The 13,663-nt window shown below is 34.7% G+C and overlaps 1 protein-coding gene across 6 annotated transcripts in view; it reads left to right on the plus strand.

The window, feature by feature from the left end:
- Positions 1-13,663, plus strand: part of LOC127845146 (uncharacterized) — a 226,638-nt gene that overhangs the window by 8,990 nt on the left and 203,985 nt on the right. For 5 of the 6 annotated variants that reach the window (XR_008033077.1, XM_052375869.1, XM_052375871.1 and 2 more), the window contains exons 2-5: positions 8,458-8,609; positions 9,047-9,275; positions 12,235-12,296; positions 12,432-12,538. Coding sequence is in view for 5 of the 6 variants with exons in the window: in XM_052375869.1 (XP_052231829.1) it covers positions 8,468-8,609; positions 9,047-9,275; positions 12,235-12,296; positions 12,432-12,538 (540 nt within the window). In the remaining variant the exon portion in view is untranslated. Of the gene's footprint in view, positions 1-7,144; positions 7,223-8,457; positions 8,610-9,046; positions 9,276-12,234; positions 12,297-12,431; positions 12,539-13,663 lie in introns of those variants that run through there. The other variant, XM_052375872.1, reaches the window with a different exon arrangement.

Genomic DNA, 13,663 nt, shown 5'->3' on the forward strand with positions numbered 1-13,663 from the left:
TTATAAATCAAGCTGAGTGGTATCAGTTTTTAAATCGCATAACTCGCTTAAATCAACGTTCAATGTCACGCACGCTTAACAAAATTATAAAAACATCACGTGATTCATTATATTTGTTTAAAAAAGTATGTACACATATTATATGTATTGGTATATTTTGTTTTTGTTTTTAATCAACAAGAAAAAATAAAACATTGTCATATATATAGCGCTTTACCTTTGCAAAATTCTACATTACATAAAGAAGTATCGTATTTGTTAAAGTGAACATGCTTGACATATTTATAATGCATTATTACAAGTATTATAGTGCAAACGGAATTTGACCTTTAACTTTATGCAATCCACATTTTTAAGCGTCGTATTGTAACAGTAGCAGACAACAGGCATCAGGTTAATAAGAATAACTGATGTATGTATTGAACGTGAATAACATCACCAAGTAACATGTTTTGAAATTACAAATAATAGTATAACATTATTCATCTATCAATGGTCATTAAAAGCTATGTTTAAAAGCAAATAATATCACAATGTTTGCCGAAATAAACAATTATTCTGTGTTTGTGTCACGCTCTATTGGTATTTAAGTCGGTCCATACAATCACCGAAAAGCACCGAAAAACACTCAATTTCTCTCTCTATATATGCAATATATCGTTTCTAGCGTGTGTTAACGGGTGTAATTAGTTATTAATGGTTATATGAATGTATTTTGCCCAAAATTGGATAAATATCGGCAATATACCGACCGAATAGCAATTCATGTGAAGACCGAAAAGCAATCAATTTCTCGCTATATAAATGAAAAATTGCGTTTCTATTGTGTGTAACGGATTAAATGAGTTATAAATGGTTATATTTTATGCATACTTATACTACCTTTTGTTTATTATGATGTATTAATGCCCAAAATTGGATAAATATCGGCAATATACCGCCCGAAAAGCACTTCATGTGACGACCGAAAAGCACTCAATTTCTCGCTATATATATATGAAAACTGGCGTTTCTATTGTGTGTAAACGGACTAAATTAGTTATAAATGGTTATATTTCATGCATATGTATACTACCTTGTGTTTATTATGATGTATTAATGCCCAAAATTGGATAAATTTCGGCAATATACCGACCGAAAAGCACTTCATGTGAAGACCGAAAAGCACTCCCGCGACAGCACAGAATCACAGAAAAGCACTCAATTTCTTCATATTTACATGACAGTAAGCCATAAGTGCCGTTTATAATGGATTGAAAACATGTACGTATTAATTAAGTCATTAATGACTTCGTTAAATATTGATTTAAGTTTAAAGATTACGCACAATAGTATTTTTATTTGCAACCGAAAAGCACTATCGCGCCAGCATAGAATCACCGAAAATCACTCAATTATTCTATATATACATGAAAGTAAACTATAAGGGCCGATTTTAATGGAGTGAAAAAATGTACATATTTATTTAGTCAATAATGACTTCGTAAAATATTGATTTAAGTTTAAACATAAAAAAGGCAGTTCTTCTTTTCATTTGCATCAAATTAAAGGTTAAAGACCGATTGTTTAAAAAAACTGCTATTTTATGAATATATATCAAGCACGTACACTTAACAAAAAAATACGATATTTCTTTATTTAATGTAGAATTTTGAAATAGTAAAGCGCTTTATACATAACAATGCTTCTTTCTGGTACTTCTTGAGTAAATAAACAACAATGTATAGCATATTATATTTGTACATAATTTATAAAAAGAACTTTGCGCGTCCCATTGAACGTTGAGTTAAGCGAGAGTTGAGAATTAAATTACACATTCATTGTTTTATTTTTTTTTTAATTTAAATGATTGAAAAATTATGTCAAAAAACCAGCTTTTCTGCATTAAATGACCTTTAACAAAACGCCATCAGACCCGAATGAATACACGTCATTTATTCCAAGCAGGTAAATAACAAATACTATAATAAAACAGGGGAAGTCTACACTGTGTATTAGCAACCTGCTGTGGTTATCGTATCAGCTCAATACACAGGAACATGGCCATAATGGCTACTGTACTGGAAAAATTGGATTTACAGTCAAAATAACCAATTTCGTTTAAGTCTACACTGTGTATTAGCAACTTGCTGTGGTGATCTTATCAGCTCAATACACAGGAACATGGCTACTGTACGGAAAAAAAAATGGATTTACAGCCAAAATAACTGATTTCATTTATTGCTGAAGTGGTGTGTAATTTAAATTAACAACGAGCATTGATCCACCTCACCGTTGCACATTATATTAAATTAATTAATTTAATGAACTAATTAAAGACGGCGCTAATAAAGTGTGAAGGTGGAAATTAAGAAATAAGATATATTTTTGCATGACACTGAATACACACGATACATGGATAAAATATAAATAAGACAAATTTGAATCTTTCATTTCTCCAACAAAATAGCACGTAGTCACATATATAAGATAGCTTAAAGACCAGAAAACAATATAAGTTAGACACATTTGCATCTTTCATATCTTAAAAAAACAAACATGTGAATCTAAAGCAAAAAAAACCCGTTAAAACAGGCTGACTTTGACCGGGATATACAGGCGAACTCTGACCCTGCCATAAATTATTTTGACATGGTTAATAACTGTGGAGTATCTTCTTTACAACGGTACCACTATAATTAATATCGGACGAATAATAATGCATTTATAACCATTTTCGCTTTGATGCTTCGCCTTATTTCATATTATGCTTTCTCACAATATTTTTTTACATATTTAGAAACAGTGGAAGAATACCGTAACAACGGTACCAAAAATGTATGGTCGGTTGGGAAAAGGATGCTTTTATAACCCCTTTTAGCTTTTCCGTGTTTTCATCAAGACATTGTTCTGTGTAAAAAACACGGTATTTTTCGGTGAACTTTTACCGCACAGCGATTTACAGGTTGACACTGTCCCTGCCATAAAATATTTTAACATCATTAGAAACTGTGGAGGTCCTTCTTTGCAACGGTACCATTATAATTAATATCGGACGAATAATAATGCATTTATAACCATTTATATTGGTTCCGGGTTTTCTTTACGGCATTTGCGTGTGTAAAAAAAACCGTTAAAACAGGCCGACTTTGTCCGCGATTTACAGGCCGACTACGACCCTGCCATAAAATATTTTGATATGGTAAGAATCTGTAGAGGATCTTCTTTACAACGGTACCATTATAATTAATATCGGACGAATAATAATGAAGTTATAACCATTTATATCGGTTCCGGGTTTTCTTCTCGGCATTTGCGTGTGTAAAAAAAACCGTTAAAACAGGCCGACTTTGTCCGCGATTTACAGGCCGACTACGACCCTGCCATAAAATATTTTGATATGGTTAGAATCTGTAGAGGATCTTCTTTACAACGGTACCATTATAATTAATATCGGACGAATAATAATGAAGTTATAACCATTTATATCGGTTCCGGGTTTTCTTCTCGGCATTTGCGTGTGTAAAAAAAAACGTTAAAACAGGCCGACTTTGTCCGCGATTTGCAGGCCGACTACGACCCTGCCATAAAATATTTTGATATGGTTAGAATCTGTAGAGGATCTTCTTTACAACGGTACCATTATAATTAATATCGGACGAATAATAATGAAGTTATAACCATTTATATCGGTTCCGGGTTTTCTTTTCGGCATTTGCGTGTTAAAAAAAAACCGTTAAAACAGGCCGACTTTGTCCGCGATTTACAGGCCGACTACGACCCTGCCATAAACTATTTTGATATGGTTAGAATCTGTAGAGGATCTTCTTTACAACGGTACCATTATAATTAATATCGGACGAATAATAATGAAGTTATAACCATTTATATCGGTTCCGGGTTTTCTTCTCGGCATTTGCGTGTGTAAAAAAAAACGTTAAAACAGGCCGACTTTGTCCGCGATTTGCAGGCCGACTACGACCCTGCCATAAAATATTTTGATATGGTTAGAATTTGTAGAGGATCTTCTTTACAACGGTACCATTATAATTAATATCGGACGAATAATAATGAAGTTATAACCATTTATATCGGTTCCGGGTTTTCTTTACGGCATTTGCGTGTGTAAAAAAACCCCGTTAAAACAGGCCGACTTTGTCCGCGATTTACAGGCCGACTCTGACCCTGCCATAAACTATTTTATATATTATTAGAATCTGTAGAGGATCTTCTTTACAACGGTACCATTATAATTAATATCGGACGAATAATAATGAAGTTATAACCATTTATATCGGTTCCGGGTTTTCTTTACGGCATTTGCGTGTGTAAAAAAACCGTTAAAACAGGCCGACTTTGTCCGCGATTTACAGGCCGACTACGACCCTGCCATAAAATATTTTGATATGGTTAGAATCTGTAGAGGATCTTCTTTACAACGGTACCATTATAATTAATATCGGACGAATAATAATGAAGTTATAACCATTTATATCGGTTCCGGGTTTTCTTTTCGGCATTTGCGTGTGTAAAAAAAAACGTTAAAACAGGCCAACTTTGTCCGCGATTTACAGGCCGACTACGACCCTGCCATAAAATATTTTGATATGGTTAGAATCTGTAGAGGATCTTCTTTACAACGGTACCATTATAATTAATATCGGACGAATAATAATGAAGTTATAACCATTTATATCGGTTCCGGGTTTTCTTTTCGGCATTTGCGTGTGTAAAAAAAAACGTTAAAACAGGCCGACTTTGTCCGCGATTTACTGGCCGACTACGACCCTGCCATAAAATATTTTGATATGGTTAGAATCTGTAGAGGATCTTCTTTACAACGGTACCATTATAATTAATATCGGACGAATAATAATGAAGTTATAACCATTTATATCGGTTCCGGGTTTTCTTCTCGGCATTTGCGTGTGTAAAAAAAAACGTTAAAACAGGCCGACTTTGTCCGCGATTTACAGGCCGACTACGACCCTGCCATAAAATATTTTGATATGGTTAGAATCTGTAGAGGATCTTCTTTACAACGGTACCATTATAATTAATATCGGACGAATAATAATGAAGTTATAACCATTTATATCGGTTCCGGGTTTTCTTTTCGGCATTTGCGTGTGTAAAAAAAACCGTTTAAAACAGGCCGACTTTGTCCGCGATTTACAGGCCGACTACGACCCTGCCATAAAATATTTTGATATGGTTAGAATCTGTAGAGGATCTTCTTTACAACGGTACCATTATAATTAATATCGGACGAATAATAATGAAGTTATAACCATTTATATCGGTTCCGGGTTTTCTTCTCGGCATTTGCGTGTGTAAAAAAAAACGTTAAAACAGGCCGACTTTGTCCGCGATTTGCAGGCCGACTACGACCCTGCCATAAAATATTTTGATATGGTTAGAATCTGTAGTGGATCTTCTTTACAACGGTACCATTATAATTAATATCGGACGAATAATAATGAAGTTATAACCATTTATATCGGTTCCGGGTTTTCTTTTCGGCATTTGCGTGTTAAAAAAAACCGTTAAAACAGGCCGACTTTGTCCGCGATTTACAGGCCGACTACGACCCTGCCATAAACTATTTTGATATGGTTAGAATCTGTAGAGGATCTTCTTTACAACGGTACCATTATAATTAATATCGGACGAATAATAATGAAGTTATAACCATTTATATCGGTTCCGGGTTTTCTTCTCGGCATTTGCGTGTGTAAAAAAAAACGTTAAAACAGGCCGACTTTGTCCGCGATTTGCAGGCCGACTACGACCCTGCCATAAAATATTTTGATATGGTTAGAATCTGTAGAGGATCTTCTTTACAACGGTACCATTATAATTAATATCGGACGAATAATAATGAAGTTATAACCATTTATATCGGTTCCGGGTTTTCTTTACGGCATTTGCGTGTGTAAAAAAACCCCGTTAAAACAGGCCGACTTTGTCCGCGATTTACAGGCCGACTCTGACCCTGCCATAAACTATTTTATATATTATTAGAATCTGTAGAGGATCTTCTTTACAACGGTACCATTATAATTAATATCGGACGAATAATAATGAAGTTATAACCATTTATATCGGTTCCGGGTTTTCTTTACGGCATTTGCGTGTGTAAAAAAACCGTTAAAACAGGCCGACTTTGTCCGCGATTTACAGGCCGACTACGACCCTGCCATAAAATATTTTGATATGGTTAGAATCTGTAGAGGATCTTCTTTACAACGGTACCATTATAATTAATATCGGACGAATAATAATGAAGTTATAACCATTTATATCGGTTCCGGGTTTTCTTTTCGGCATTTGCGTGTGTAAAAAAAAACGTTAAAACAGGCCAACTTTGTCCGCGATTTACAGGCCGACTACGACCCTGCCATAAAATATTTTGATATGGTTAGAATCTGTAGAGGATCTTCTTTACAACGGTACCATTATAATTAATATCGGACGAATAATAATGAAGTTATAACCATTTATATCGGTTCCGGGTTTTCTTTTCGGCATTTGCGTGTGTAAAAAAAAACGTTAAAACAGGCCGACTTTGTCCGCGATTTACTGGCCGACTACGACCCTGCCATAAAATATTTTGATATGGTTAGAATCTGTGGAGGATCTTCTTTACAACGGTACCATTATAATTAATATCGGACGAATAATAATGAAGTTATAACCATTTATATCGGTTCCGGGTTTTCTTCTCGGCATTTGCGTGTGTAAAAAAAAACGTTAAAACAGGCCGACTTTGTCCGCGATTTACAGGCCGACTACGACCCTGCCATAAAATATTTTGATATGGTTAGAATCTGTAGAGGATCTTCTTTACAACGGTACCATTATAATTAATATCGGACGAATAATAATGAAGTTATAACCATTTATATCGGTTCCGGGTTTTCTTTTCGGCATTTGCGTGTGTAAAAAAAAACGTTAAAACAGGCCGACTTTGTCCGCGATTTACAGGCCGACTACGACCCTGCCATAAAATATTTTGATATGGTTAGAATCTGTAGAGGATCTTCTTTACAACGGTACCATTATAATTAATATCGGACGAATAATAATGAAGTTATAACCATTTATATCGGTTCCGGGTTTTACCATAAAGATTTCCGGATAGTTCCGGGTTTTATACCTCGCCCAGCAATGCAGGATGTTAATTTGGAATGTAAACACAGGGTAACTCAAATTGGCATTGCAACGTCTCACAGAAAGCTGGGTAAAGGTCATTATGCTTTGTTGCAAAATTGTTCTAGTCCCTTATCATTTAGCACAGTGAAATGGCTGTTTACATAGTTACATATATATACGTAACAAAGTGCAGCAAGTGTGAATGATATGATGTACTAATCAAAATAAACTTCCATGTTTTACTAGAATTGCAAAACCTGAAGCGTTTCGCAGGATGGAATGAGTGGGGAGATCAAAGTAATTTGAAAATGGATTGTTTCTCTGCATTTGATGATAGTTACCAAAGTCATCACATAGATGTTAAATGTATTTTATTATTTCATGGTTTGCTAATTTTAGATGTCCTGTCAAGCTCTGTTATGTGTTATTGTTAACAATATATATCATCCTATTTTGCTTCTCCACTGAAATTTATCTCAAAGCCGGTATTCTATACTTTTATTTTTCATTCAATGGATAACATAATTTATGACATATCTTGTGTGACAAAATTTATGTGACAAAACACACCAGTTTCTTTTAGACTATGGTTTTCATTTTAATGACAACAAGTCTGATGTTTTATTTAATGTAACAGTAAAAAAATTTGGTAACCATCAAACAAATCCAAAACGTATTTCGGATTTTGTGTTTGTCATTCGTTCAATTAGACGTCAATACTATATTTATGGCGGTCAATATATCACTCATTCCATATTATAAATTAAATAATAAATCAAAAATGCTAATGTATGCATACTTGAAATAAGCCTGATCATATATACATTTTTGAAATACTGTCTTACATTTCCTGAAATTGATTAGAAGCAAACTGATGTAATCTATGATTGGTAATGAAATCAGTCCGTCAGTAAATAGAATGTTAGACATTTGCCCTCTAGTCAAATTATCTGGGTGTGATCACATAAAGCGTGGCATGAGTAATTGTTGGAAGGGCCATTGTCTGTAGTGATGTATCTATTGGCAAATTGTCCTGGTTGTAAAGGAAGGCATTTGTTGGCCTATGCTTAAAATTGCTTGCCTGTGCTTCAAATTTTGAAAGGGCATTCCTTGGGCGGGGCATTGTCTGGCTCCCAAGTGTATATATTTACTCAAATATTTATTTAAATTTATATGATTTTATTGTTAAGAAACTAATCACTTTGTGATTGATTGAATTAACATTATTTTATCTCATAACAAAGTTGAGCGAGGTTATACATGTACTTTCAAACTTGTTGCCATATTACATGAATGTCTCTATCAGCTCTTTATTATCAACAGGGATTTGAAAATGGCTGAATGCATTGAAAAGTTGGGTAGCAAAATTTCACTAGATGATGAATTGCTTGTTCTGCAAGAGCTTCATTCAACGTTGGTGCAGTCCACCGATTGCTCTGCATTGACTGAAGATGGAGCAAGCATTCCATTATTTGGTAAGACCGTTGAAACATGTTCTTGTTGCTGCTTTTGCTGAGATATCAATTTTGATATTTTATATAATACTATAGCATATTTCATTCTCGTTTTCTTGGTTCATTGCTCTTCATATCCTTAGTGTCATCAATCCACAGTTTTATGTTGTATGCTCATGTAAACATTTCAACATTTAGCATGTTGCGTTGACTCTCATTCAAAAAGTCATAAATTTGTTTGTTTGCCCAAAAATGTCAAATTGTCAACTTGTTCATCATATTGCTTTCAAAGTCCTCAGACTTAGTACCCAAGACCAAGACTGACACTCCGTTTGATGGCATTATGATTAATTTTATGATTACAAAAATATGTTTACATGAAAATTTAATTTGATATAAGTCCCGGTCAAGTTCTACATTAAATTGCCAATTTATTTTTTGCATGTGATGTTTTTAAGGTCATGGCAATCCATACCCACACAGATCATTGGAGACTGTCTGTAAATCTCAAGAAACTCTGGACAAGTTCACATGTTATGTTTTTGAACGACGCTTTGGCTGGTCAGAGACTGACACTGAAGATGGGCACCGAGTTAGACATCTGTCCAGCACTGGAACCACTTTGTCAGCTGGCACAAGCAAACAGAAGTCCGCGCTAAACACTATGCTCGACTGCCTTCTAAAGTGGTATGAATAATTATTGTTACCTCAAGTATGTGCCAAGAGTAATAGTCGATCGCCAAGGTCCGTTATGCTTTATTCATTATATTATAATATGTATATAGAATATATGACTGCTGTTATAAAGAGTCACATTTCGATTACAAAAAGTAACTAAACAGACACAATTATTTTTATAATAGCTTTTTTATTTTTATAATCACATCTTCTTAAAATATGTGTACCTTACTTTATATATTATTTAGAATCAATGTTCAGTTTTACTAATGATTATGAACCAATACTTAGTATAATATAGAAAGTTATTAACATAAAAGCATCATGTACATATTTTTATTTCACAATCATTATATATAAACATTAAATAGCTTTTGATGGTCTGTAAAAAATGCAGGATGATTCGATAAAAATGTGGCTGGAATGAATGTGGTCTAAAGTCTTTCAGTGCTGGAACCGAATTTTGAAGGCCTTTGCAAACAGTTTGAATCTAGAACGTGGCGTCTCATCAGGATCCAAAATGTGTGCTATTCTGATAGTATTCTTTTTAAAAAATCGAAGAAAATGCTAATTTTAGAAATTCAGCAGACAACATTTTAGCAGAAGACAGATTTCCCAGCATGCAAAGGGCTAAAGTCTTTCCACTCAGTGTATATAATAGTCTGAGCCCCTATGATCACATGTGTGTTATTCTAAACTTAGGAGGTTAGTGCCTCTGAAATAGATTTAAAAGCATCAGCCAGAAATCCATCCGTGTATTAACATCATTGTCATTTGTATTTAAGTGTTAAAAGACTGAGAATATCTTTTTTATGATCACATTTTTTTAATAATTGCAAGAAATAAAATGACATCCCACCTTTTTTTGCATTGAAAAAAGATGACGAAATACAGAGATAGTGGCATTGGATTGTATAATACTGTCATTTTGAATGATTGCAATTTGTATAATTGCAATATCAGTGTTATTGTAATGTTGTTAAATATGCCAAAAAGTCCAAACAAACTGAGAAACAATTTGACTGCCAATGGAATTATATGGTTTTTAATGGCCAATGGAACTATATGGTTTTTAATGCAAATTGAGAATTCAAATGTCAAGTAACTGTATTATTTTTATGCATAGTTATATGTCATTTTTAGCTCTACTGGCCGAAGGCCTGAAGAGCTTATGTCATGGCGTGGTTTCCGTCGTCCGTCCGTGCGTGCGTTAAACTTTTTCTTGTTTAAGCGATAAAGTCCACAGTTTTCATCCGATTCTTTTCAATTTTGTTCAGTGTCTTTATTTAATGAGGACTCGAACCCTATTGAAAATGGGTTACATCAGAGTAAAAAGTCCAGCATTATCTCCCCTTGAATATGAGAAAATTGTGAAATAAGGCTTGTTTACGCAATAAAGTCCACAGTTTTCATCCAATTATTTCCCAACTTGCACAGTGTCTTTATCTGAATGATGGGTCAAACCCTATTGAAAATGAGCAATATCAGAATTAAGTCCAGAATTATCTCCCCTTGAATTTGAGAAAAAAATGAAAATTCAGTTTTTTTATGTGATAAAGTCCATAATTTTCATCCAATTCTTGGCAAACTTGCACAGTGTCTTTGTATCAATGAGGACTCAAACCCTTTTTTATGCCCCCCTTTGAAGAAGAGGGGTATATTGTTTTGCACATGTTGGTCTGTCCGTCCACCAGATGGTTTCTGGATGATAACTCAAGAACGCTTAGGCCTAGGATCATGAAACTTCATAGGTACATTTATCATGACTGGCAGATGACCCCTATTGATTTTCAGGTCACTAGGTCAAAGGTCAAGGTCACAGTGACTCGAAACAGTAAAACGGTTTCCAGATGATAACTCAAGAATGCTTAAGCCTAGGATCATGAAACTTCATAGGTACATTGATCATGACTGGCAGATGACCCCTATTGATTTTCAGGTCACTAGGTCAAAGGACAAGGTCACAGTGACTCAAAACAGTAAAATGGTTTCCGGATGATAACTCAAGAATGCTTACGCCTAGGACCATAAAACTTCATAGGAACATTGATCATGACTGGCAGATGACCCCTATTGATTTTCAGGTCACTAGGTCAAAGGACAAGGTCACAGTGACTCGAAACAGTAAAATGGTTTCCAGATGATAACTCAAGAATGCTTACACCTAGGATCATGAAACTCCATAGGTACATTGATAACGACTGGCAGATGACCCCTATTGATTTTCAGGTCACTAGGTCAAAGGTCAAGGTCACAGTGACTTGAAATAGTAAAATGGTTTCCGAATGATAACTCAAGATTGCTTACGCCTAGGATCATGAAACTTTATAGGTACATTGATCATGACTGGCAGATGACCCTTATCGATTTTCAGGTCACTAGGTCAAAGGTCAAGGTCACAGTGACAAAAAACGTATTCACACAATGGCTGCCACTACAACTGACAGCCCATATGGGGGGCATGCATGTTTTACAAACAGCCCTTGTTAAAAAGAGCAATATCGAAGCAATAAGTCCAGAATGACTTCCCCTTGAATATGAGAAAATTTTGAAATCTCGCTTGTTTATGCAATTAATTCCACAGTTTTCATCCAATTATTTCCAAAGTTCACAGTATCTTTATATTAATGAGGACTTGAACCCTATTGAATATGAGCAGTATCGGAGAATTAAGTACACAATAATCTCCCCTTGAATTTTAGAAAATTCTCCTTGTTTGCGCGATTAAGTACACAGTTTCCATCTTATTCTTTCCAAACTTGCTCAGTGTTTATAGCAGTAGAGGGATTCAGGCCCTCATGGGCCTCTTGTTATTTCTGACCCCATGCTCTTGATCAATCATGCATGAATCAAATGTTATCATGAAACATGTAAGCACGCTAGTTGCAAAATTGGATACTTGAGGCCAAAGATATGTTTTACTTCAAGATTGTACAAGGTCTCAGTCCAAGTGTGATTATTTTTGCAGGTTTCTTCACCAGAAAATAACTGTTCCTAATTTGCAGTCTATGATACACACAATAAAAAAAGGTAAGCTTACAGTGTAATAGTATTTTATTGAATTATATTTAAGGCCGTTTAAAACAGTTTTTGTCAAGTTATGTGATATTTGTGCATAATATTTGATACAATACTTTCTTGTTTATCTCTTTTGATCTGTTCCAGCTGCCAATATGCCTGTTGTTCGAAACAGGGCTGTAATTCATGCCATGGATTTGTGCAAGCTAAACCAAGATTCTTTATGTGACCAGACATTATATCAAGCTTTTCATGTGAGTTGTTTTTATAATACAACAGTATATTGTAAAATGGAGGTTACTAGAATCACCATTGATGTCGGTCCCTACCTCTGTCCTTCCATCTGTAGGTCAAACATTGTCTGGAGGTATTCTCCTGTACTTTTCAATGTACAACACTTGAAGTTGCACATTAGCAATTGTTATCATCTTACATTAAAAATTACAAAAGTTGTGCGCCTTTTTCAAATTTGACATACAATAGCAATCGTGCTTTTTGTTTAATTAATTTTTGTTTTTCTATTTTTTCCGCCACATCTATCAAAAACTAAAATAGGTGTCAACTTGAAACGCACACAAACTGTACATCTGGTCTCAATATTATAAGAGTGAATTCCCTGTATAAATATCTTGAGCACTCAAAGAGGCATCAATTTGATAAAATTTATAGATAGGTAGATCTCAATATCAGGAAGTATAGTGCATAACCACAACTACTGCTTTTATAACTTCACAGTTATTGCCCTTGTGAATACTCATGTATAGTGCATAACCACAACTACTGCTTTCATAACTTCACAGTTATTGCCCTTGTGAATACTCATGTATAGTGCATAACCACAACTACTGCTTTCATAACTTCACAGTTATTGCCCTTGTGAATACTCATGTATAGTGCATAACCACAACTACTGCTTTCATAACTTCACAGTTATTGCCCTTGTGAATACTCATGTATAGTGCATAACCACAACTACTGCTTTCATAACTTCACAGATATTGCCCTTGTGAATACTCATGTATAGTGGATAACCACAACTACTGCTTTCATAACTTCACAGTTATTGCCCTTGTGAATACTCATGTATAGTGCATAACCACAACTACTGCTTTCATAACTTCACAGTTATTGCCCTTGTGAATACTCATGCATTGTCCAGGGCATATATTGACTGTAATATGAGGTACATGTACCAAGATGAAACTTAATTGGTAGAAAGCTTGCATTAACCCTTTGCATGCTGGGAAATTTGTTGTCTGCTTAAATGTCGTCTGCTGATTTTCTAAAATTAGCATTTTTTTCGATTTTTTTCAAAGAATACTATCAAAATAGCAAACAGTTTGGATCCTGATGAGACGCCACGTTCTGTGGCGTCTCAT

Source organism: Dreissena polymorpha, chromosome 9 (assembly GCF_020536995.1).
Source record: "Dreissena polymorpha isolate Duluth1 chromosome 9, UMN_Dpol_1.0, whole genome shotgun sequence".
Classification (NCBI taxonomy): Eukaryota; Metazoa; Mollusca; class Bivalvia; order Myida; family Dreissenidae; genus Dreissena; species Dreissena polymorpha.